At 36.4% G+C, this 27,502-nt stretch overlaps 1 protein-coding gene across 3 annotated transcripts in view; it reads right to left on the bottom strand.

The window, feature by feature from the left end:
* The window catches only part of ZFR2 (zinc finger RNA binding protein 2), a 113,225-nt gene extending 86,335 nt beyond the window's left edge, over positions 1-26,890 (bottom strand). For all 3 annotated transcript variants that reach the window (XM_031947857.1, XM_031947858.1, XM_031947859.1), the window contains exon 1: positions 26,742-26,890. In XM_031947857.1, the coding sequence (XP_031803717.1) occupies positions 26,742-26,794 (53 nt within the window). In that variant the 5' untranslated portion in view covers positions 26,795-26,890. The remainder of the gene's footprint in view (positions 1-26,741) is intronic.
* Between the last annotated feature and the right edge of the window lie 612 nt (positions 26,891-27,502).

The raw sequence follows: 27,502 nt of genomic DNA, 5'->3' as shown, positions 1-27,502 counted from the left end.
GAGAAACAGAGGAGAGAGACAGAGACAGAGAGAGGAGAGACAGAGACAGAGACAGACAGAGAAAAGGGAGGGAGAGATCTTCCCCCATTAAAATGTAGCTTCTCCATGCTTATTTTGTATCCCTAGCTCTTACCACAATGCCTGGCACATAGTAAATGTTTAATAAACACTTGTTGCCTACCTCCATACCAGCTACACGAGAAGTGATAAATAAATGTTTATTGATTAATTAATATGACCTTATGGTATCTTTCTAATCCACCACTTCTTCACCTACATTTTCTCTTTTTCCTGTGGAGAACACACTCTTCTTTGCTTCTCAGAATCCCTTGTTTCCCTCAAAACTCAGTCCAAACAGTTCTTATCTCCCCTTCCCCATCCTGTCCTTTTCCTTTTCCACCCCCTCAGAGAAGGCCTCCCTCCCAAACTGCACCTCCCCTCCCCACCACTCCCATAAAACGACTTTGTATTTATTTTGTATATCTATTTCATTATGTAAGTGGGTTTTTTTTTCCTTTAAAAGAATATGCTCCTTGAAGGAGGAATTGCTCTATTTTTATCTTTGTATCCCCAGGGCATAGCACAGAATTTGGTACTTTATAAATGCCAAATACCTACCCAAAGTTAAATTAATAATTACCTTCATTCAGTCCTGAAAGAGAGAAGGAATGACATAAAAGTGAAGTATGAGTTTATTATCTTTTAAAAACATATGTGGTCTCACAAATACAAGAACCATAGAATTTAGAGTTGCAAAAGATCTCTCTGGCCATTTAGTCCTATCAAAAATATTATGACATACCTAATAAGTAGTCATCCATTTGATGACCCACTCTGCTTGATGACTTGCAATGTAGGATAAAAGGAAAACCAAGCATCCTTTGAGAAAGCCTATTCTACTTTTGGACAGATCTAAATGTCAGGAAATTTTTCTTGATATTAAGTCTATATTTGGCTCTGTTAACTTAAAAAAACTCCTCCTTGTTGTTCCCCATGGGCACAATCCTTCTTTCACATATAGCCTTTCAACTAAATACTTTAAGATAGTTATCCTGTCTTACTCTGGCTCAATTCATATTCCAAAATAAACAATAAAAGCAGTTTATATCCAGAGCTTCCAGAAGTCACTCTTCCTTTTTAGAAATTCCTATTTGTATTTTCTCATAGGATTTAACCTGATGCCCTACACATTGCAAGTATTAAATAAACATATACTGAATAATCAAATGAAATCTCTCATTTCATGAGATCATTATATTAGATTGTCCATTCAATCTCTGTTCAGTCCAATGTATTTAAAGGAATCTCAAAATGAAAATTCCAAGGAACATTTTATCTAGAAACTAGAGCTTCTAGATCAAAGAATAATACTGCAAGCAGCCAGAAAAAAAGAATTCTTATATCAAGGATCCACAGTCAAGTTCACACATAATTTTAGCAGTCATTTTAGTTGGATAAAAGAATCCAGCATTCCAGAAGGCAAAGGATATAAGATTATAACCAAAAATAGCTTACCCAGAAAAACTAAGAATATTGTTACAAGGGAAAGAAATAGAGGGCTTCTAAGCATTTCTGAATTTAAAAAAAAAAAAAAAAAAAAACAGGACATAGAAACTTTGAAATTGTAACACTGCAGTGAAGAGAAATACAAAAAAGGAAAAAATACAAAAAAAAAAAAAAAAAAGAACAATCGTAAGGATACAAGGATATACTGCAATATAAACAGGTGTCCCTTCTATCATCCATCTTTATCAGGAGCAGAGAAGAGGTCTAATTAATTAGGCAGATGGACTGGGAATGATTCTGTTATGCCCTGATGGTCTTAAAAGAAAAAGGAGAGAAGGAGGAAGGAAAAAAAGGGGAGAGAGAGAGAGAGACAGAGATAGTGGAAGAGAGAGACAGAGACAGAGCCAGAAACAAAGACAGAGAGAAAGACAGCGAAGAGACAGAGATTGAGATTGAAAGCTTAATCTAAGGATGTATAAATCAAGTGAACTGAAGCAGTAACAACAAAGTCAAATGATTCTGAAAGAATTAGGAATGCTGATCAGTGTAAGAACCAACCACCCAGAAGAATAATGATCAAACATGCTACCTACTTCTCTTAGAAAGTGAAAGCCTCAGAGTATAAGCAAAAATATGCATATACATATATTTGTGTGTGTGTGTATATATGTGTGTGTGTGTGTGTGTGTGTGTGTATACAGATTTTGTCTGACTAAATTTTAATTAGGTTTTTTCATTCAGCAAAAATATCCCTTCTCTTCCCCACACTCTTAGTTGAGAATGGAAGAAAAACAAATTACAAGTCAGTTAAGCAAAACAAATTTTTGCATTGATCATATTCAAAAGGATATATCCCCAGATTTTAGTAAAGTGTCCTACACAAAGTAAATACTTAATTGTTTGACTGATTGATGAAAGGAGAGGAAGTAGAAGGAACAGAGATAGATAGCTTTCTCTAGCTGTGCTAGATTATGACAGCCTGGCATGTGGAGGATATAACATTTCAGGCAAGGGACATAGCTTGTATAAGCACATAGAGAGTGGGTAAAGAAGAATCATGTGAAACGATATTGGAAAGGAAATTTGGTGCCAGATCATAAGAGAATTGTAAATGGCAGGTTGAGGAGGGTATCTAATCATAAAGGCTCCTTTATGGAAAGGAGAGATAGTAGTGTCTAGTAAGGGTATGTTTTTCAAGATGGGGAAGATCTGGACATACTTGCAAGAAAGAAGGAAGGAATAAATTAGCAAAGATCGAAAATAAAGAGTCACAAGAGATGACTGATAACAAATGTTCAATCAACAATACCAAAGGCCATAAATACTAGCAATTACATTGTGAAGTGATGAGGCTAGAAACCAAATTACAAAGAATCCAAAAGTGAGAAAAGATGGGTAATGAATGTGGACAGGTTTTTTTTTCAAATCCAGAATTATTCTTTTCATTATATATATATATATATATATATATATATATATGCTTTCTTTCCCCCTATCCTTTACTTGTGTTATATTTTTTAATCTCGTGATTTAATTTTCAACATCATTAAATTTCTTCTTATCAGATTTAGCCCCACATAGCTAATGCGTTGAAATATATATATATATTTGATATCCTTTTTAGCTTTTTAGAGCTAAATGCCCTTAAGCTAGGGCATTTATGCTTTCATGCAAGTTATTAATATGCTGAAGCCAAACCAAGTTCCCTGAGTTCTGACATCAATTTATTGAATCATTACAGAGTTCAATCATGCAACTATTGCATAACCTCCATATAGTTAAAGTTAATTTACTAGTCATTCATATAGGAAGCAAGTTTTCTTCTAAAAATTTGAGAGATTTAAAGAAAACACAAAATAATTTGAATATGTTGTCATCATTTCTACTTTTCAAATGCTATCTTTTGAAAAATAAAATAAATAATTGAACTTCCCTCACTTAAAAACTAGTAGAAAATTTAATACAAATAACAAATATTTTAAATAGTTCATTGGTCTCACCAGTCAGATTTCATACCAGGGCAATATAAGGGTAAATTGACACATCAACAAAAATCTCAAAGGCTGACTCACATATTGGCCAATGCCCTACCCCAAATACCAGATCATTCCTAAGTGATTTGAGATGGATCCTAATGATTTCTGGGCCCTCTTTGCCCATCCTAAGTGACCACAAAGCTCTGAACTGTATGTCAGATGTGTCAAGTTAAGTTTGAAAGTCTAATTTAGTTCCACAGATGCCAATAAGTCTCCGAATTTAGACTGATGATCCCAGCAAGATGATTCATAACTACATGTTCTTGATTAGAAATTTTTTTTTAAGTTCCATATTTCTAGTCATCTGGAGGGCTACAAATACATCTACTGTCACTTGAAGACTTCCAAGGAGGGAGAATCCTCTGCTTCTTGAGTTAATCCATTCCTCTCACAAACAGCTCTGTAATTTTATGAATTGTTTCTTCATGTTGATTCAAGATCTATTAACAATTTCCCCCCATTTCTCATAGTTGTAAAATCTGGAACCAAGAACAAGTCAAAAAACTTGTCTTCTACATGACTGTCCTTAAAGACTACAGTCATATCTCCTATCCATATCATACCTATATATTGCCTAGACCCTGCCAAAGTCTTTCTCTTTATTATCCTCCATGAAAATAAATAAGAAAAAGCCTCAGATCCCAAAGAGGAAAAAGAAGGAGGGGGAAGAAGGGAGATAGAAATGGATAATCATGAAGAGAGACCATTGCTTTCAGAAGTTAAGATGTAATTAAAGGTGAGAAGAATAAATATTTCTCTAGCTGTTGTAGATTAAGAACTAAATAATGTTTTCATTACCTTGAAAAGGATGAATTACTATTATAATTAAATATACATTTGTTAAGCATCAATTATGTGTAAGACACTGTGCTAGAAACTGGGGACATAAAAGCAACCAAACAAACAAAAAAATCTCTGTCCTTAAGAGGCTTACCTTCTAATGAATGAATACAAATTGTTCATTTAAATTAAATACAAGATAATATATGAAAGAAAAGCAGAGTACAAAAAAAATGTGAGAAGGGGGTATTTGAGTAGAGCTTTGAAGATAAGGATTATAATAGGCATAGATGAGGAGGGAGCATATTTCAGACAAGGGAGACAGACCTGCCAATACATGGAAGTCAATGATAAACTCTCAAGATCATGAACAATATGGCTGAAATGCAGAGCAAGTAAAGGGAAATAAAGATAAATAATACTGGAAAAGGAGTCCCAGTGCCAGATCATAAAGAACCTTAAAATACTGGGTTAAAGACCCCTGAGTATTTTTGAGGAGGGGAGTGTATCATGGTCAGAACTGTACTTAAGAAAGATTCTCTTAGCAGCTATACAGAGTACAAGGAATTAGAAGAAAAGGAATTAGAAGCTGAGATGACAATAAGCATTTGTCACAATAAGGGTCCAAACAAGAAGGGACTGAACAAGAGGTATAGTTGTGTAAGTGGACTGACAATTCAACAATTCAATTCAGTAAGCACATTCTGAGTGTCAATTATCATTACCCCATCACATATCCTAGTTTTTTGAGAGTTCTGTTTCTTCAGTGTAGTTTTTCTGTTGAACTTAGCTTCCTTTACCAGCCTGCACTCATTCTGAATGTTAGCATTCCTGACATTTTTGCAGGACTGTCTCACCTTCATTCTCTGTCACCTAGCCTTGATTCCATCTTCTATACATTTTTTTAAAAATCTGGCTTCAGTGTAGCATTCCTTATGTAGCATTGTACTCTTCAAATAAATAAATCCTATTTTTCCTCCTCCTTGGAAGTTTTGCTGTCTTCAGAATTACTTTTGCTGGTCATATCTAATTTCCAAATTTTTCATCTATTTCTTCTTCCTGTCTAGCTGGTCTTAGTTAACTTATTATAGTAACAAAATCGCTTCTTTCTCCTTCCACATATCTTCACACTAATACTTTCTACCATGTTTTCCTTTTTGGCTCTTGGATTTCCTTATAAATATATATTCTTTTCAAAAAAAATAAATTCTAGTATGTTTTGTTTTTACATAACCTACATTTATTTCCTCATGTCTTTCCAAACCCTCTCTCCCTTGCCCCTGGCAAGTCTCAGAAAGCCTTGACTAAAGAATTTGAGTATATCTTAAGATACAATACTACCTTACCCCACTCCCAACTTATACCTATTTTTTCTTAGGGTTTTAAAAAATAATTTTAGCATTATGAATTTAACAAATATAAATTTCCATCATTAAAGAGGATTATATATGATAGTGTTGAAATTCTATTACACACAGTATTTTTTTAAAATACAATTCAGATTTAACCTAACAATACCAACATTGCCTTGCTGAACTGTGAACCTCCTTCAACTCTTCTGAATATATTTTTCATGTCTTGTTGATATGTTTTATTTTTTGCATCAATATCATTAGTCCCTACTTCCACCCCTTCTCTAATGAAACTTCTCCTTGTTGACAAGTAAGTAGAGTCGAGCAAAACAATTTCACACATTAGTCATGTCTAACATATGCCTTCCTTATTCATCATTTTACTCTATCACCTAACAAGAGGTGGGAAGCATGCTTCGTCATTAGTGTTCTGGAGTTTATTGGTTCTTAGTTCTTAAGTCTTTCAAGTTCGTTTCCTTTACATTATTATAGTTATGTTGATTTTGTTTTGGTTCTGTTCATATAAGTCTTCCCAGATTGCTCTGAATGCATCTTTTGTAATTTCTCATGACACAATAATATTCCAATACATCACATGCTATAATTTAACTACTGCCCAAATCCACTGTTACCACTGCATCCACTGTTTCTCATGCATTCCTACAACAAAAATTGCCTCTAGAAGTATTTTGTATACATAGGAACTTTCTCAATCTTTGACCTGTAACCTGTACTTCTAATTAAGATATGCTCATCCAAAGCAATATTCCAGTCTTCATACCAAGTTTTATGAGGTCAAATTCGAGTTTTTGCATTAGGACTTCTAGTTCTTCCTGTTTATATTCTAGACATCTGTGTGCAAAATATATTTGCAATCATAGGTTTTACTAGAAGTCCAACTATCAGCCTTTTTTCTTTTGAAATTATTCTCTATGGTACCTAACTTGCTGGATATATATGTCAAGTTTTCTCCCTCCATTCTTTTTGATTTAAGGTCTTTTTTAAATTAGATTTGCAAGACACTAGTACATTTTTACCAGTCATTGTTATGTGTACTCCGTCCTTGATCAAGATTCTGTTATTCAGATATTAGAAGCTACTGTTACACCTATGACAATTATCACCTTGAGCTAGCAATTCAACCTACCTTGGCTCTCAGTTTCATGGTCTGTGAAATGAAGTTGTACTAGTTGTCATCTGAAGTTCCTTTTAAGTCTAGAGGTATGATCTTATGATCTTATCCATCTGATCACTTTTCAAATTAGTTTTTCATCTAATTGTCAATATGAAAAAATAATGAAAATACTACTTAAACCCCTGTTGTCTTCAGTTTCCTGATCAAAATTTCATAACTTCTGGTAATGCTTCCCAGGTTCCTTCTGGAAATATCAGTTATCTTCCATATGAATCCCCAGTCATATATTTTGACAAATCTTGGAAGTTTCTCTGTTTCGTCTTGAACACATGACATAAAGAGAAAATGTTTCTTTATAGTTATTAGATCAGTTAAAAAAAAAAAACTACCTCAGTAGTCCCTTGAGCATGTAGTCACCAACCACCACTACTTTTCTTTCTTTGATCTTTTGGATGATCTCTTTCCTGAACGCATCAATGGGTCTATTTTATTTCTTAAAATAAAGGCAGCTACTTCCTTTTCAAGTGCATCATTGTTTCCTAACCAGAAAAATACGTAATTTTTGATTTTTAGCTTCAAATGTACAGTTCTTTTCTTTCACCTACAATATTGTTATATTCTCCTACTTTTTAACACAAGTCAAACTTTCCCTTTGACATATCAGTATCATCCAGTCCTTTATTTCCATTTTTTAAAGGAATATATTTCATTCCAGTGGCATACTGGAATGTATGTTGGGGTGAGGGGGGTGGGGAAGTACATATAATACACTCTTAAATTTAATCTGCATTAACATTTTCTTCATTATTTTTTAAAATTAGATAATAAAACAATTTCAAGTCCTGATTTGTAGCATTTGCTAATTTCAGAGGTATAATTTGCTCACACTGAAAATTTAACAACTGGCTTGAGCCAGTTCGAATTGATTGCTCCTCATAATTCTAGAATGTGAAGACATAGTCCCTTGAATTCTCCACCTTGTTTTTTAGGTAGACCAGCCTTCATTTTTAACATAATGATGTTAACATAAGGATGATAAGCAGGAACTCATACAGAAAAGGGATTTTAGAATGGTGAAGGAACTTGAAGTCCTTCCTACTTGAAGAAAAGGTGACACCATTGGGAATATTTATCTGAAAGAAGACTCAAGAGATGCATGACAGTTGCCTTCAAAATATCTAACTGCTATCATTATTAAAGTAAGAGTAAAATTGCTTAGCTTGGTCTTAAAGGGCAGAATTATAAATAATAGAGGGAAAGTGCAGAGGCAGATTACTCAATATAAGAGAAAACTTCCTAATAATCAATCTAAAAACAGAGTGGGTTCCCTTGTAACATAATGTGTTCCCTGCTACTAGAAAACTTTAAAGGGGAGCTAGAAAATTATTTGTCAGGGATATTATAGAGGATTCCTACTTTAAGCACCTCTTTAGTCCCTTTCAAACTGTAATTAGATTCCCATCAGGCCATCTTTGCTCTAAGTGTGCTTTGTCAACCACAAAGTTTTATGTAAATGTGAGTTATTATGGCCCAGGAAATAACATAATCATTAATGTCATCATAAAACATGGTTATTCTTTTAGCTGTTAAGATCATGAAATGAGTCAAACATATATATATTCCTTATGCTCTAAGAATTTACAAGCAATTAATATAGAAGTCTATATTGTATATAGTTGGACTTTAATACCTGCAAACCCAAAAAAGTAAACATTTACAATTTATATTAAGATTACAACAAGAACATAAGTTATAAGTGAAAAATATTTACACTTGTAAGCAGAGTGCTCACAGTTTAATTAGCAGAAGCTTAACTTGGCAAATAATGAAGAAAGCTAAGAAACAGTTACCTCGGTTTCATCTTGGTCCAACAAGGCTTCATGGATGGTGTAGTCAAATCTTAATTTTTGACTAAAGGGAGAATATATAGCCAATATAGAGAGTGGCATAAGACAAGTATAAAAATTGTAGAAATACAGTAAATTTCTCAAAATTGTTTAGGAGCTGGCAAGAAGAGAAAATTATCAGTAGGACAGTGTACAGATGTTTGGTAAAAAAGTTTAAAGACTAATCTTAAATGTCTAGTTCCAGATACAAAGAGTATCTGAAGGATTTTAAGGATGCCATGCAATTGGCACAGTGGCACATATTTATTAACTGTTTATTGAAGGCTTAAAATCTAAAAATTAAAATCTAAAGAACTGATGATCTTTCTAAAGTGATACTTAAGTAGTGAATGGAGAAGGCATGGTTAGTGGTATTAAACAAGAAATATCCATATTTTTAAGGGCGAGTGAGAGAAAGGGAAAACAAGAGACTGAGACTAGCTTGGTTCTAACAGTGAAGAAGTACAAAAGGAATCACTGAGTAGAAGAACTGCTATGATTTTGTAATTCATATAATGATAGGCAGTAGACTGAAGAGTCAAACATAATTAACAAGCGTTTATTAAGTGCCTATTATGTGCCAGGCATTATGTGTATATGATGAATAAAGCAATTTCTACTCTCAAGGAGTTTTTCATCAGACAATACATATAAAAGCATATACTGAATATATATATATATAAACTCATATATAATAAATAAATGATAAATATAAGGTATTAGAAGAGAGCAGCTGGAGGGAGGGAGAAAGGAAGGAAGGAAGGAAGGAAGGAAGGAAGGAAGGAAGGAAGGAAGGAAGGAAGGGAGGAAAGAAAAAAGGAAGGAAGGAAGGAAGGAAGGGAGGAATGGAGGGAAGAAGAGAAGGAGGGAGAGAGAGAAGGAGAGAGGGATGGAAGGAGGGAGGGAAGAAGGGAGAAAAGAGGAAAGGAGGGAAAGAAGGAAGGAAGGAAAGGAGGGAAGGAGGGGAGGAGAGAGGGAGGAAGGAAGGAAGGGAAGAAGAGAGGGAGGAAGGGAAGACGGGAGGAAAGAAAGAAGGGAAGGAGAAAGGAAGAGAAGAAGGGAGGGAGGGAAGGAAGAAGAAAGGAAGGGAGGGAGAAAAAGAGGAAAGGAAGGGAGAGAGGGAGGGAAGGAAGAAGAAAGGAAGGAAGGAGAGAAAAGGGAGGGAGGGAGGAAGGGAAGAAGGAAGGAAGGGAGGGAAGAAGGGAGGAAAGAAGGGAGGGAGGGAGGAAGAGAGGGAAGGAGAGAGGGATGGAAAGAGAGAGGGAGGGAGAAAGGAAGGAAGGAAGGAAAGGAAAAGGGAAAGAAGGAAGGAAAGAAAGACGGAAGGGAGGGAAGAAGAGAGAGAGGAAGGGAGGAAGGAAGGGAGGGAAGGAGGGAGGGGAGAAGGGAGGGAGGAAAGGAGGGAGGAAAGAAAGGAGAAAGGATAGGAGGGAGGAAGAGAAGGAGGGAGGAAAGAAGGAAGGATGGGAGGGAGGGAGAGAGGGAAGGAGGAGTGAGGGAGGGAGGAAGGGAGGAAGGAGGGAGAGAGAAGGGAGGGAAGGAGGAGGGAGAGAGAAGGGAGAAAGGAAGAGAGGGAGGAGGGAAGGAGGAAAGAAGGAAGGGAGGGAAGAAGAGAGAGAGGAAGGGAAGGAAGGAGGGAGGGAAAGAGGGAAGGAGGAAGGGAGGGAGGGAAGAGATTTATCAAATACCAGCTATGTACCTGATACTGGGCTAAGCATTCTACAAATATTATATCATATGATCTTACAAAAGTCCTGGGACATAGTATTTTTATTATCCCTATTTTACAGCTAAAAAAATCTAAGGCAATAAAAGTTAAATGACTTGCCCAGGGTCACACAGATAATATTTGAGGACTTCCTGACTCCAGGCCCAGTCTGGAATCTACTTTGCCTCCTTGTTGACAGTAAAACACAACTCTAAGTTCTCTTAAAGAACACTGGTTCTTAAGAAAAATGGGTAGATAATGGAATCACTCCCAAATTCATTGTGGTTACATAGTTTTACTTACCCCTACTGGAAAACTGTCAAATTTTTAAAATGATCTATTGGTATATTATTAATGTGTAACTAACATAATAATTCTACTCAAGTTGTAGATGTTTGGTAAACTAACACAGTACATTGAGAGTTTGGGTTTTTGTTTTATTTTAGAAAATACTATAAAGGCTAGTTTCTTGCTAATGGACACATTTACTACTGAAATTTTCTTTCTTTTTTTCCCCCTAAGGCAATTGGGGTTAAGTGACTTGCCCAAGGTCACACAGCTAGGAAGTGTTAAGTGTCTCGATCATATTTGAACTCAGGTCCTCCTGACTTTAGGGCTAGTACTCTATCCACTGTGCTACCTAGAGGCCCCTCTACTGAAGTTTTCTAAGTTCATAAAGCCAGATCTACTTTTAAACTCACAATAAAAGGGAATGCTAAGTAATCCAAAGACTTTAGAACACCTGATGATGTGTAGCTAGAACTAATTTGCTAATGTTCTGACTACAAGTCGAAGTCAATTATGACAGGGCTGTAAAGTAGAAGAGTATAAATAAAATTTACACTCATTTCACAGATCAACAAACTAAGACTTAAGGGGAATTAAATGATTTGTCCAATATAGTTACCAACTGACTAAAGGTAGAATCCATAAACAAACTACCTAAGGTTCAAGGAATTAATGAAAAAAAAATCAAATGAAGGTGGCTTAGCTGTACCAGATCTAAAATTATATTATAGAGCAGTAGTTACCAAAACTATTTGGTATTGGCTAAGGAATAGATTAGTTGATCAGTGGAATAGATTAGGTTCAAGGGATAAAACAGTCAACAAATATAGCAACCTAGTCTTTGACAAACCCAAAGATCCCAGCTTTTGGGATAAGAACTTACTGTTTGATAAAAATTGCTGGGAAAATTGGAAACTAATATGGCAGAAACTAGGCATTGATCCATATTTAACCCCGTACACCAAGATAAGGTCAAAATGGGTTCATGACCTAGGCATAAAGAATGAAATTATTAATAAATTAGAGGAACACAGGATAATTTACCTCTCAGACCTGTGGAAGGGGAAGGTCTTTATGACCAAAGAAGAACTAGAGATCATTACTGATCACAAAATAGAAAATTTCGATTAAACCAAACTGAAAAGTTTTTGTACAAACAAAACTAATGCAGACAAGATTAGAAGGGAAGCAATAAACTGGGAAAATATTTTTACAGTCAAAGGTTCTGATAAAGGCCTCATTTCCAAAATATATAGAGAATTAACTCTAATTTATAAAAAAATCAAGCCATTCTCCAATTGAAAAATGGTCAAAGGATATGAACAGACAATTCTCAAATGAAGAAATTGAAACTATTTCTAGTCATATGAAAAAATGCTCCAAGTCATTATTAATCAGAGAAATGAAAATTAAGACAACTCTAAGATACCACTACACACCTGTCAGATTGGCTAAAATGACAGGAAAAAATAATGATGATTGTTGGAGGGGATGCAGGAAAACTGGGACATTGATGCATTTGGTTGAGTTGGTTGGTGGAGTTGTGAACGAATCCAACCATTTTGGAGAGTAGTTTGGAACTATGCTCAAAAAGTTATCAAACTGTGCATACCCTTTGATCCAGCAGTGTTACTACTGGGATTATATCCCAAAGAGATTATAAAGAAGGGAAAGGGACCTGTATGTGCACAAATGTTTGTGGCAAGCCTTTTTGTAGTGGCTAAAAACTGGAAACTGAATGGATGTCCATCGGTTGGAGAATGGCTGAATAAATTGTGGTATATGAATATTATGGAATATTACTGTTCTGTAAGAAATGACCAACAGGATGATTTCAGAAAGGCCTGGAGAGACTTACACGAACTGATGCTGAGTGAAACGAGCAGGACCAGGAGATCATTATATACTTCAACAACAATACTATATGATGACCAGTTCTGATGGACCAGGCCATCCTCAGCAACGAGATCAACCAAATCATTTCCAATGGAACAGTAATGAACTGAACCAGCTATGCCCAGAAAAGAACTCTGGGAGATGACTAAAACCATTACATTGAATTCCCAATCCCTATATTTATGCACACATGCATTTTTGATTTCCTTCACAAGCTAATTGTACAATATTTCAGAGTCTGATTCTTTTTGTACAGCAAAATAACGTTTTGGTCATGTATACTTATTGTGTATCTAATTTATATTTTAATGTATTTAACATCTACTGGTCATCCTGTCATCTGGGGAGGGGTGGGGGTAAGAGGTAAAAAATTGGAACAAGAGGTTTGGCAATTGTTAATGCTGTAAAGTTACCCATGCATATATCCTGTAAATAAAAGGCTATTAAATTAAAAAAAAAAAAAACTACCTAAAGTGCCAACAAATTTTTATGTATCTTCCTTAAAGAGACAAAGTATAAAACAAATTTCAGTAAATAATCAGTCATGAAAATTATATTCTAAAGCTTTTTAATATAGGAACAAAGTTAATTTTCCAAAATAGTAAGAAAAATAGAAAAAATCTGCCACAAAGTAATTTAAAGGTTATACTTTAAAGAAAATTCAAGAACTTTCCTGATAATCAACTTCATCAGAAGTGTAATAAGATTACTTAAGAGTAACTTTTCAAACTTTTAACTTTGTATGCAAACTTTTTTTAGTTGAAGACATCTATTTCAAAGTGCAGAATTTTTTTTAAAAAAGAATTAATAATTTCTTGAAGGATAATAAAAATTTATCTTCACACAATTTAAGAATTCTAGTTGTATGAAACATTTTACACATATATAAAGAAAAGGAAATAACTACTGAGAGGCCACCACTAAATATATATTTATGAATTTGAAATGGATTTAGTGGTAAAGAATGACCAAAAAATCAAAAATCAAGCCTCTGAATACAAGCATTGCTATTGTTGAAAGGACAAAATGACAAAGAAAAAACATTCTAGTCATTTTAGATATCGTGGTTTCAAACAATTGTTTTGACATAAAATAACCCATCAAACCGTTCTGTTTGGTTCTGAATTTACTACTTTTGCATTATATAACTATTTCTCAATCTTTTTCTATCTTACTCCTTCTAAACCTATCTTCTATCCTCACCATAATCTCCAATTTCCCCATCTTTCTCTATTCTCATAGTTCATCATTTTTGCTCTGACATCATTTCCTTTTTCAGTCATGAACCTATGGCTGACCAATTCAACCACACACTATCAGTTACTTTAGAAACCTTTGGCCCAAGTACACCAAAGCCTGTGTTCTCTCCATCACTCACCTTTCCCCCTCCTACTTACATCTAATGAAAAGTCACTCCATTGTGACAAATGGAATTGTTACAGATTTGTGATAATTTCAAGTAGGTCCTCACTCTTGCACAGCAATCCTTTATTTCTTCCCTGATTGACTCTTAGCACTTTCTAGAGTGACTATTCCCAAACCTTCTCCTCAAGTCTACTTAGCTAAGATTATAAAGACCATCTCCCCTAAAAACCTTCTACTCCACTCCACAGCTCAAAAAGTTTCATCATCAGCTACCATTTTCTTCCTTGTTTCTATCTTTGCTGCAAGGGTTACCCTTCTTGCCATAGCCAACTCTTGATCTGTGCTCTTGATTCTATTCCTTTTTATTTCCTTCAGGAGTTTGTCGCCCTATTTTTTTAAACTCTATTTCCTGGTCCTTCCCCAAGAACTACAATCACAGCCAGGTCTTCCTATCCTTTAAAAAAAAAGAAAACCCTTCACTTAATCATATCATTTCCTCAAACTATCATCCTAAAGTTTCTTTTTCCTTTACCCAAGTTAAATATCTAGAATGAGTCATCTAGCATCACTATCTTCATTTCCCTCCTTGCCATTTTCTTTTCTAAATTTGGAGTCTGGCTTCCCATCTTAAGGTTTCTCTCTTAAAAGTTTGCAATGAATTTATCTACAAATTTTGACATTGTTGATAATCTCCTCTTGAATACTTTTCTCCCTTGCCTTTTATTAACACTGCTCTCTTGGTACTCCTACCTAAGCATTCATTTTCAGTCATCCTCACTGATTATCAGCCATTACATGTGACCATTCACCATGCTTTATCCTGGGACACCTTCTTGCTTTACACATTCTTCTTGAAAATCTCACCACCATAACGTATATGTCAGATAACCCCCAAATTTATACATCCCATCCTAATCCCTTCTGAACTCCATATCATTATAACTAACTATGTTTAGGACATCTCCAATTGTATGCCTCCTCAGTATCTCAAACCCCATCCAAAACAATTCATTTCCCCACAAATCCATCCATCATTTCTTACAAACTTTCCTATTCATATGAAAGGCCAATTTCCAAATGTACATCCTTGAAATCATTCTTAACTATTTCCCTCCCCTAAATTCTTGTCTCCAGATCTAATCAGTTGCCAAATGCAGTCACATCTTCTTTCACAATTTGTCTGTCCTCTTCCCACCGTTTCCATAGCCTCTACTGTAAATCCAATTCTCACCACCCCTAAGCTATTGCAATACCTTTTTAATTGGTCTCCACTCTTACATATTCTTCTTCCATCCAATCCATCCTTCAAATAACTGCCAAATTAATATTCCTAAGAGATATAAGCATTTCACTTTTCCCACTCAAACCTTTTTTTTTTTTCACATAGCTAATACTTTTTCTTTTCTTTTTAAAAAGTATTGTACTTTTCCAAATACCTACTCAATAATCTTAGGTGGCTTCTTATTGTCTCTGGGACAAAACTGATATTTATCCCATCACCTACATTTCCATACATGTTTCATATTATTATCTTTTACAATGTCTTATGGTCTTGTTAAATAGGACTCTCAGCTACTCTCCACTCATACTTCACCTCCTTTTCACCATGACTTTGAATAGGTAGCCCCTCATGTTTGGAACATAAATATATCTCTCTTTGGGAGGGAAGAAGAGCAAGTGCCTATTAGATGTCAGAAATTGTGCTAAATGCTTTAAATATAACCTCCTTTGATCCTCTCAATTATTATATTCATTTTATAATTAAGGAAATTGAGGTACAAAGGTTAAATAATTTGTCCAAGTCAGATATTTTTGACTCTAGGCCCAATGATCTATCCATTGTACCACCTACCTCTTCTTTGGCTTTAACTTTTAACTCCCTAGCTTGCTTCAAAGCACAACTCAGATACTATTTCCTAGAAGTAGCCTTTGCTGATTCTAGTTGCTGTTTTCCCTCTTGAATTCTGGTGTAACTTTTGTTTATTTCATACTCACATATATAATGTGGGTGTATGTGTATATATATACACATGTATAGATATGTACATATGCAGTGTTTAAGATTTATTTGTGTACATGTTGTATCTCACCAGACTATAAGCTTTTTAAAGGCAAGTACTTTATGGTCTTTGTAACCATTTAGCTTAGCTCTGCATATAGTAGGCACTTAATAAACATTTGTTTAAAATCATTGAAAAATCATTTAATGGAGAAAAAAGTAGCTTTGATAAAATCAAGACATAATTTGGAATCTGAGTATACAACTACCCTAATGGGTTTATCCAGTTGAATATATGATTTTGAATCCTCCTCCCTCTGACATCTTCCAAAACTAATCTATAAGGGCATCATGTAATCAAAAAACTAGTGGTATTAATAAACACTTTCCATAATTAAGAGCCTAAAATTAATGGCTTTAAAACCATCTATCATTCAAAAGATTTTCCTCCTTCCAGGAATCTGGCAAATGCTGACAGCTACTTAATCATCCATGCCATCAAAAGCTAGCCCTTAGAGAAGGAAAATCCTCAAGTAAAGAAAATGGACTAAAACTTATTACCAATTAGGGTTAAAACCAGTCTTTAAAATACATGTGCACTGTATATGTTCCTTTAATAGTTTTATGTTATGGTAAATTTGCTGTCGGCTCATTTTGTCAAGATATCAACTTCTTTTAACAATGACATTACCGTGCATACCCTTTGATCCAGCAGTGTTACTACTGGTATTATATCCCAAAGAGATTATAAAGAAGGGAAAGGGACCTGTATGTGCACGAATGTTTGTGGCAGCCCTTTTTGTAGTGGCTAAAAACTGGAAACTGAATGGATGTCCATCAGTTGAAATGGCTGAATAAATTGTGGTATATGAAAATTATGGAATATTACTGTTCTGTAAGAAATGACCAACAGGATGATTTCAGAAAGGCCTGGAGAGACTTACACGAACTGATGCTAAGTGAAATGAGCAGGACCAGGAGATCATTATATACTTCAACAACAATACTAGATGATGACCAGTCCTGATGGATCAGGCCATCCTCAGCAACGAGATCAACCAAATCATTTCTAATGGAGCAGTAATGAACTGAACTAGCTATACCCAGAAAAAGAACTCTGGGAGATGACTAAAAACCATTACATTGAATTCCCAGTCCCTATATTTATGCACACCTGCATCTTTGATTTCCTTCACAAGCTAATTGTACAATAATTCAGAGTCTGATTCTTTTTGTACAGCAAAATAACGTTTTGGTCATGTATACTTATTGTGTATCTAATTTATATTTTAATATATTTAACATCTACTGGTCATCCTGCCATCTAGGGGAGGGGGTGGGGGGGTAAGAGGTGAAAAATTGGAACAAGAGGTTTGGCAATTGTTAATGCTGTAAAGTTATCCATGCATATATCCTGTAAATAAAAGGCTATTAAATAAAAAAATTTAAAAAAAAAAACAATGACATTACCTATATTTCGAGAGAATCATCATGGCATTTTAGAGATGAATAGGATCTAATACACTTATTTATTCTGATTCCCTAATTTTAAAGATTGAAAACCTGACATCAAGACTGTATTTCCCTTTGTCCACAGTCATAAAACAAATTAGTGACAGAAGAAAAACTAGAATCTGGCCAGATGTTCTGACTCCTAACTCTAATGTTCTTTCCACCGAAGCACAATACTCTTCAAAAAATCTTAAATATTATGGCACTTATGTGAATACCTCATAAGCTTGAAACGTAATGCTTATATTCCAATTGGAAGCACATTCCAATGAAAAAAATATTTCAGGTGATAAAATACTTAGAAATCATTCAAGAGGAAGGATATAATATCCCCTTCATATTTGCACATAATCATTATTAATATGTTGAATGGAATCTTCACAGAATCACTGAAAGAATATTAATGTAAAATTATAAAACATTTTATCAAGAAAAAGGGCAAATAATATTTATTTCTTAAATCACAATAATGAAATTTCTGACAGTACTTCTTTTTTAAAATAATAACAATAGCTCACCTTGATATATAGCATTTTAAAATTTGTCAAGCACTTCTCTCACAACAACCCTGTGAGATAGGCAGGGCAAAGTATTATCCCCTTTATAGAGATAAGGAAACAGGCTCAGAGGGGTGGTGAAGTCATTTGCCCAAAGTTTCAACAGCTACAAGAGGCAGATCCAGAACTGGAAACCCAGGTCTTCTGACTTGAAATCCAAAACTTTTCCAACACACAAAACTAACTCTCAAAAAAAATGAAGAAAAATCCATCTCTATGAGGACTCTCCCCAAGGGAAAAATGGTTTAAAATGAAAACACAAAAATTGTCAGTCCCACGATCCAATTCATTCGCTGTTGAAAATGAAATCCTGTTCATTTGTAGCAATATTAAAGGGCACAAGAAAGGAAAAAAACAGTTTTCCTAATGCTGTGGCAACAATGAAATAATCAAAATCTCCACAAGAAAATTTCACGAAAAAGTAAAAATTTTTCTCTCAGATCACAAATATTAATATTCAGTTTGCATAATTATAGAATCACAAACCCTAAAAATGGGAAGGGACACAGTAATCATCCAATCCAACCATTTATATCTAATTTAAAAGTAGAAAACTGAGACACATAGCTTAAAAGTATTTCATGAATTTCTCTTCAGATATGTAGACATGAAACATATTTTTATTCACTCAAGGCATTCATTAGAAAGAATATTTTAAATCTTTATTAGCATTAAGATACATTACAATTACAATATACAGTATATACACATATATCCATTCAAACAGTACATGACTTCATCTTGGTTAATTTTGACAATTCTGGAAGGCTCAAAGCAATAAGAATATTTCTTCTTTTTTAAAGAATAAGAGGGAATGGGAATGATCTCTATGAAATACAAATTTCAGATTGGGAATCCTAGTCAAACTATCTGTTACCTTAAGAAAACAGTCCAATGTACTCGGAGGCATAATTAACCTGATTAAATAGCTTGATCTCCTAGAAAAATAAAGCAACTTTACCTTATTATAAGGCAGTCATCCATTTTAACTTAAATGCAGTCAACAATGTAACTCCAAATCACTAGCTCTAAGGAAAATGTGCTCAAAGCCAAACATCTACCCTATCAATGAGCAGAGTGGCTTAGGACAGTTTCCAGGAGAAGAAAGTTTCATTCATTACTGAGAGAGCTGGGTCTTTATAAGATTTGGTGGTAAGGATAATTGCAGCTTCCTTTTCATATTGAAAAAGTATGTGACATCTTGAGCCACTAGGAGGTTGTCAAGATCAATTGAATTAATGATAACGCCAGTAAAATATTAAGTGCATATATAGAATATATTCTGCTGAATAAAAAACATTGTATATCTTCTTTTAAGCAGTACAAATGGGAAATATTCAAAAGACTGAAGCTGACAATAAAAATTCCTTTTATTATTATTAACCAAAATAATAAAAACGTACAATTGGTTCATTCAGACACTCAAGACTAATCATGATGAAAGGGACTGAAAACTTCCAAAACCATGTCTACAATAAGCCAATAAATATGTTGACCTCTAAAACTTGGCATAAAAACCAAGAACAACAATTGTAGTTTTTTATTAATTACAAAGAACATCAAACCAGCACAAGATTCTATCAACCTAAGATGAAATCATTAGAATTTTGAAAAGATTAATTTCCAAATGATATAAAACACTAATGTCAATTCCTCTCCCAAGCTTTTCTCTTCAAAAAATTTAATCTGAATTAGTTAATGTCTAATTCAGATTTTCTGAAATGAATTTCTCAGTTACAAAATATGACAATTCACAATTTTTGGATTCCCAGTCAATGATAAAGAAAAATGCCTTTGAATTCAATTATAATAATGCAACAGAAAAATATTTGCTCCAAATCCAACTTACCTTAAAAAAATTAAAAAGAATGTATACACACATACCCATTGCTTACCTCTACAAAAAGTGAAAATTCTCCTGCTATATTCCCAAACACAGATTTACTTACTTTGAATATTTTGGTAATTTTTTTAAAATTTGCACAGAATAGTTCAGACAACCTTACAAACCACAATATTCAAATTCAAAATATTCTCAAGTAGTGGAGTTGTACTAATCTTCAAAATGGGCTATTTGAAGATATCTTATGGAGGGGAGAAAGGGTGGAAGAAAAGAAAGTGGCCGTGTGCTAAAGGGCCAAACAAAACTTTATTTTTACAAAAACTCTACAAACTATAAAAAAATAAAATTTTCACACAGAATCTTAAAGCTGAGAGGGAATTTTTGATGTCATCAAGTCCAACACCATCTTTTACATATGAGAGAAGAAAAGGCCTAGGAAGGGGAATAAAATGTCTTACCCAAGTTCACACAGCTAGTTAATGGAACAGCAGAGACTGGAGCCCAAGTTTACTGATTCCACTTCATCTTTCTGCCTCTGCCTGAAAGATGTCTTACTGTTTCCAGTCAAATGGAAACTCCTTGAGGTCAAGGACTATTTCCTTTTGTCTTCATATCTCTAGTATTTAACACAATACTTGGTACATGATAATGTCTTAAAGCTTACTAAATTGTATGTACTATGACTCTTGGTGGTAGACATGAGGAACTTAATAATGGATATTTCAAAAATAAGCTTTTAATATACAAGTAAACTCTATATCTTATTTTATTTTTTAAAAGACATTTTTAGTTCAAATTAAGATAGAATTATCTCAAATAAGGGAGTAAACTCTAAGATCTAAAGTCTCCAATGTTAACATTTAATGATTTTATGAATAAAATACTTGACAGACCCTATAAAGCAGAACCATGATAAAAATATTTTTAATTTAACATTACTTCATCCTGGATATTTCTCATCTGTGTAAGAAATTCTTAAACAATTCATCTAAATCAGAAGTTTAAGTGAAATCTTAAAAGCCTATAAAATGCATTATTATTATTATTATCATCATTATGATTCTCTATTGGCTATGATGTATTTATTCTTCTAAACGGGAGACCATCCAGTCCAAGGGCAGTATAAGGCCCAAGAAATCATTTCTGGCCCTGACAAGGTTACTGCAAATGACAACAACCTCCCACTGCTTGAGTTCTTTAAGCTGATAATTTTGTATGACCCATGAATGATGTAAATATCTAAATGGCCCTTGGCAGAAAAAAAGATTCCCTACCCTTGGGTTCTATAGGTATGGGGACAATACAATTTGCATTATACCTTAATGTTAAAAAAAAAAAAAAATCTGTGATTTTTTTGAAATTTTGAAGATTTTAAACATACTAGTTTAAACAGACTAAAATGATAGTTTTAATTACCTTTTCTTTACATTTCTAGGACTCTCCCACCATTCCACTTCCCACACTATCTAGCCCAATCTAGAATGTCACATAATTCTTAGATTAGTCTGAAACAAAAAATTCACCCATATAAAAAGAATTAAAACAATTTCAAAGCTGCTTTTCAATATGTTTGTTGTATTAATTTTAAGTTATACATACTTTCTGAACATAGCATGAGTAAAAAAAAAACTGGTAAAAAAATTTTTTTAAAAGATAAGAATTCAAAAACTGACTTCTGAAATTCAAAGACAAGACTTTGAATGAAAAGTACATCCTATGTTTTGAAAAGATCCATGTATCCCAAAATCCTGACAATTTGCTTCTTTGAGTAAAATGTCTGCCTCATGAGAAATGGCTTCGCATTTCCTGCCTTTTATTTTCCCTCGATTCTGTAACTAATAATATGAAAACTCAAAAAAAGTACATTTCAAACTATCCAGCCTTACCATTTTGTTTGTCATCAAAATGCACAGAAATCTTTGATTTTAAAATTTATGTTCAACAAAAACTTTAAGCTTTCATTTTCAGGGTAGTGCAATGTAGAGAATTAGTTTTGGAGAAATTATGACAAAAATTACACAAGCTGACTCAATCCTGAGATACTTTAAATCTACATTGGAAAGACTCTCCAAAAAAATATATTAAATAGCAACAAACTATTGAATCAAGGAGAATTTCTTTTTCAATTATCTCTCAAAAGCTTTCTGATTATCCTCCTTTGGGATATATAATCAGAGTTCAAATGCAAACTGATCCTGCTCTACAATATATGGCCAGGGGGAATCTAGTAAATTAATTCAGTAAACCTAATTAAAATTCAGCTTAATATTTTAACCAAATGTGCTTATCCCCAATATTTTTAAGAATAGCAGAAAAGAGTCCATGTGGGGAAATGCTTTTTCCCTGCAAGCAACCTAATGCCAAACTATCCTTAAAAGTTGTTATTCTATTGAGTAGCTCACCACAATGGAAAGAGTAGAAATGTAACATCTCACCGGGGAGAGGTCAAATAGTGTGGATCACCAGACCTTAATTAGCACCACCTGGAGGCCAGGCTGGGTATGACCAGGACCGTTTTTAAACAGGTTTCAGTCATACCTGACAGAGCGCTCCCACAATCGGTGATATTAGGTGATCTTCCATCTGCCAGTACTGGGATTGCATGTGGTGCTCCCCACAGGTCGATTTGATTCCGTTGCTTTTCAGTATCTATATATCGCCTTTGGGAGAAATTTTTGAGAGATATGGCTGGGGTTATCATTACTATGCTAATGACATCCTACCATATATTCCTCAGCTTCCCAGCTCTGAGGAGGATTTTTAAGTTTTGGAAAACATATTAAACCACAATCTGGGTGAGCAGACTATAAGATTATAAGCAGACTATAATCAAACTAAAACAAAAGCAGATTCATTCTCTACGGCAGTAATCTTAAACTAAAGGAAGTTCCTTCATTAGAAAAGAATGAACAGCTATGATCCTTGACATCAGTTGTGATCAAGGGTACAAATGCTACTGGCCTCTTCATTATGAGAGGGTAGAAGCCCATTTGAGAGAATGCTACACAAGCCTACCTTAGACCACAGGCATTTATTTTCTAATCATTACTAGTGAAAACTTCTATCACACAACTGTTTCTACTCAGCACTGATACTCAAGACTTCAACTACCTAGTATTATATAAAGTTAAAAGGTTAAAGCATTAAACTACTCAGCTAAGCTACAAAGTAAACCATTAAGCTTTAATACTCTCAGTACAAAAGATATATAGTTTCTTAAACTAAGGACCTATAAACTAAATGGCATCTTTACTTAAATAAAATATTACATAAAAGTATAGCAATGGCTATATACAGATTTAAATCTATGTCTAGAAAGCTAGCGAATGGGGCAATCTCCAGAATCACCAAAGCTTTAAAAAAAATTATTTTGTGAATACTTTATTGCTTTCTAATAGAACAGGCTTCCAAAATGACATGTTAGCATTACAACATGTTGATCACCAATCTAATTTAAGCATATGAAGAATCGCAATATGACTACCATGACAGCTTTCTCCAACTCACTGGTGCCCAAAACATACTTGATGTCAATTAAAAACAGTGTAGAATTAAACTCTGCAAAGTGGAATGGTCTTTAATTATAAAAGCTTATGGTATTAATACTAAAGCTTATGAAACATTTTATTTTAAAAATGGAATTGAAACAAGGGGGGGAATCAAGATGGTAAGCAAAACCATGTTAATCTAAATTATTTTCAGATTTTCTAACTAACCTCCAATATATCTTGCTGTCTAGTGACTGAAATGTTTCAAATCAGTACCCTGTTTATTAATAGTGATACAATTATCTGTGAAATATTCTAACAAGTTGAACAGACACAATCTTAAGGATATAAAAAAATACTGTCTCTATTTATAGAATGTCCTTTATGAATATTACTAGCTAAAATACTTCAATAAAGCAAAAACCTAAAAAGATTTGCCACCTAATTGTCTAGATGCATATTTCTTTTCCTAAACTAAGTATACAATATGAAAGATCCACATTTTAAAGACACTGAAGTCAAGAAACAACTTTAAAGAAAATACTCTACTTAACATCTTTCAAATCTAGAATTAATTCTCTTAGGTCTATTTATCAATTTTCCCTTCATATTTGGCTCTGAATAAAATTCATTCCTTTCTCAAATGACAAATTGCTGTACATTACAAATGCTCTTAAAGACACTCAAAACCCTGCTGTACATAGCACCCCTTCATTCACAGTACTATCACATACACAGCTAGGGGTACATTTCATCAACTATATCAGAACATAAAAATGCAGGAAATCATATTTTACAAATACCTTAGTTCAAAGAGATTTACTAAAGATAAGCACTCATTTTAAAGTTTAAAACAATTCAAACTCAATTTTTCTCCAAGAGATAATTGTGAAAGAAAGCTCAACATTCAAGCATCTCCTCCCTTTCTCCCCACCATCTAACTGGAGTAGAGAGGTACATTTCTCTGCTATTTAACAAGGTATATAAATGGGCAATTGGGCTTCCTTTAAAAAAAAAAAACCAAAAAAAAAAAAAAACACTAACTACGATCATAGATCTGTGATGACAATAAAAGTGAGTAAAACATCAAAAATGAAGTAATCTGCTTCAAGGAAAACAGAAGGCCAGGATGGCTTTCCTCATAAAATCCATTATCAGCAGCTGCAACAAAATATAATTCCTAAAGTGCTGCATACATTAAATAAATACATTGATATTCTTCTAAATTATCGTCCCCAAATCCAAGTTTGGCCTTTGTTTCCTTAACATACCAAAAAAAGCCCAAAGTTGGAAAAATGGAATAGTGTAAGAGTGTTATAAGCAAGGGTTGAGCTAATTGTTATCCCAATTACTGAAATACAGTGGGTGGAGACATGCAAATATTGGAATTGGAAAAAATGGAAAGAGCAAGAACCTAAAGTATTTGGTAACCAATAGCTAATCAGGCATTTCTATGATCTGGGAATTGACCCTTGACACTTATGTGATAGGCTAAAAAATGCAAAAAGAAGCATCCAAACTAGAGAGGGGAGAACAGATAAATGGTATGGTTTGTTGTGAAAAACAGTGGAAACCAAAAATAGGGAGGGGGAAAGAGAGGAGAGAAAAACAGAGAGAGAGAGAGAGAGAGAGAGAGAGAGAGAGAGAGAGAGACAGAGAGACAGAGACAGAGAGACAGAGACAGACAGAGAGACAGAGAAACACAAAACCTTCCCTCTTCTCCCAGGCAAGTACTAAAAATGAAAGAATGACAACTATTCCTAAGGGAGGGCTGGGAAACTGAGTTACAGAAATACTTCAGAAAATGTCTAATCCTTAGGAAGAGCCTTCCCTCCCTATTAGGTTCTCCAAATTTCCTTCTCCCTACACAATTCTTTGCCCATTTTTGCCCAGGTTTTCAGTTTCCTTGCCTTCCCCATTTCAACTGTTTATAATCACTGCCCTGCCAGACAAATCTCCATCCTAACCCAGATAAGCCCCTTCTTTACCCTCTCCTGTCAAATCTCTGATTTTTCATCCCTGTGGGCGTACCCCAAATGTCTGATGCCCTATATCTAGTTCTCCCATTTCCTGCCTGTCCTTCCACAAACTCCCTCACCTCAGGGTTTTTGATCCTTTCTTTATCCTTCATTTCCCCATCCCCAAGCTATCCTAACCATAGATCCCTGCCCCCATCTCTTTAGTCCCAGATTTCTCTATTCCTTAAGATTTCAAACTACCATAACACGACTCCTTTAGTTTCTTCTACCACCTTCTTCCCTATCCCCCTTTTACCAACAACGACCCCCAATGCTCTGTGGGCAGCCCCCTCCAGCCCCCTCCCGTCCCTTTCCCATCCTTCCATTGCACCCCCTCCCAATGCCTAGATCTGCTTCCCACACAGTCTCACCCACCTCTCCTATAACTGTATCCTATTCCCGGTGATGCACCCCCACGCGTACGTGGTCCCCATCCTTCCCTACAGCCCCAGCTCTCCCCCTCCCTCTCAGGAGTAACACCTCCCGCAGACCTGGGCAGGCACCGCCAAACCCCAGCGCATCCCACCCCCCCCCTCTCCTTCCCCCCCCGCGCTGCTGTCCCGCTTCAGAAGCTTTCCCCCCCCCCCCCCCCCCGGGGCTGCATCCAGCATCCTTCCCAGCATCCCCGAACGGCCGCCCACACACTCCCCTCCCCCTCCCCCCTCCATACCCTTCCCCCCACGTCCCGTGCTGCCTCCCACGGCTCTTCTTTCCTCCCCTCAGCCCAGAGCCGGCTTCCCCCAGCCGGTTTAAAGAGTCTTTCCCGGCCCCGGCACGGTCCCTTGTCCTTCGCCTCCCCATCCCCCGCCTCCTGCACCCAGTCTATCCTTGGTTCGGCCCCTGCCTTCCCGTTAGATCCTTCCTCCATCCTCCCCCTCTATCTCTGCGGCCCCACAATCCATTCAGCCTACCCTTTTCTGTCGAGGACTCTGCCCCCGCCCGTCCCCTCTCTCCTGCCTTCAGAACCTCTTCTCTCTACACCCCCCCCCCCCCCCCCCCCCCCCCCCCCCCCCCCCCCCCCCCCCCCCCCCCCCCCCCCCCCCCCCCCCCCCCCCCCCACCCCACCCCATGTATATGCCCCCGCCCACGCCGCCATCTTTGCTGCGACTGAAGCCGGCCCCGGACCCCCGAGGAGAGGAGCACCGAGCGGCCGCGACTGGGCCGGGCTGAGCCAAGCCCGGCCGGACAGGGCAGCGTCTCCGCCTTCCCCGGGCCCGCAGCGCTGCCTCCAGCTCCCCCCCGCCACACGCCACAGTCCCGGCCCGGCTCCGTTCTGAGAAGCCGGCACCCGAAGACGGAGGAAGCCGGATCTGGAAAAGGCCGGCGCTCCTGGAGAGGCGCGGGGAGAAGGGGCGGCGGGGCCGGGAGGTACCTGTACTGCGGGCCGGCACCCGGCGCGAAACCGTAATAGTTGCTCGTCGCCATCTTGGCGTCTTCACAGAGCCTCGCCGGCCCGGGAGGGGGAGGAAAGATAAGAGAAAGGGGCGCTCGGCATGTGACCCTCCCCCCCCCCCCCCCCCCCCCCCGAACGCGCATGCGCCTCGCGTTCCCGGCACGCGCCCGTTGCTCGCTCGAGGACAATATGACTGATCTCAAATATCCCCCAAATCCTCGTCCCTAGCAGCCCCAAGATGAGGCTAGTCCCCTCCTAGCAAACCTCCCCTTCCAACGTCACTACACCTCTGGAGACCTTCCTTGAGTTCATGTTAACCCAGTCCTTTTAATGACCCCTTTTCAAAGCCAGACCTTCAATCCCCTCCATCACGGCAACCCATACCTGCTCAGCCCTTCTGCGGGGCTCTTCCTCAAAGCCAAGATTCTTCCAGTTCCCTGTGATGCCTCTTCCTCAACCCTCAGCACCCCGCCCAGTGCCAGCCCCTTCACCCTCTGGCCAGACCTTCCTCGCCATCCCCGAGCGCCTCCTCTGGAAGCCAGACCTTCCTTGCTCCGAACTCCCCAGAGTGTCCCTGGTTGGAACCGAGCCTGCCCGCGGAGCAGGAGCTCCCAAGGTCACTTCTTAGGTTGGCTCCAAAAAGAAAAAGCAGCATAACCTAGAAGTGGTCAAACCTGAAGCAGAAAATGAAAGAGGTCTTTAGACATGTGTGTATGTGCGTACATATGCACACGTATACA

This window comes from Sarcophilus harrisii, chromosome 1 (genome assembly GCF_902635505.1).
Source record: "Sarcophilus harrisii chromosome 1, mSarHar1.11, whole genome shotgun sequence".
NCBI classification, from domain to species: Eukaryota; Metazoa; Chordata; class Mammalia; order Dasyuromorphia; family Dasyuridae; genus Sarcophilus; species Sarcophilus harrisii.
This window is presented reverse-complemented; position numbering and strand designations above follow the sequence as displayed.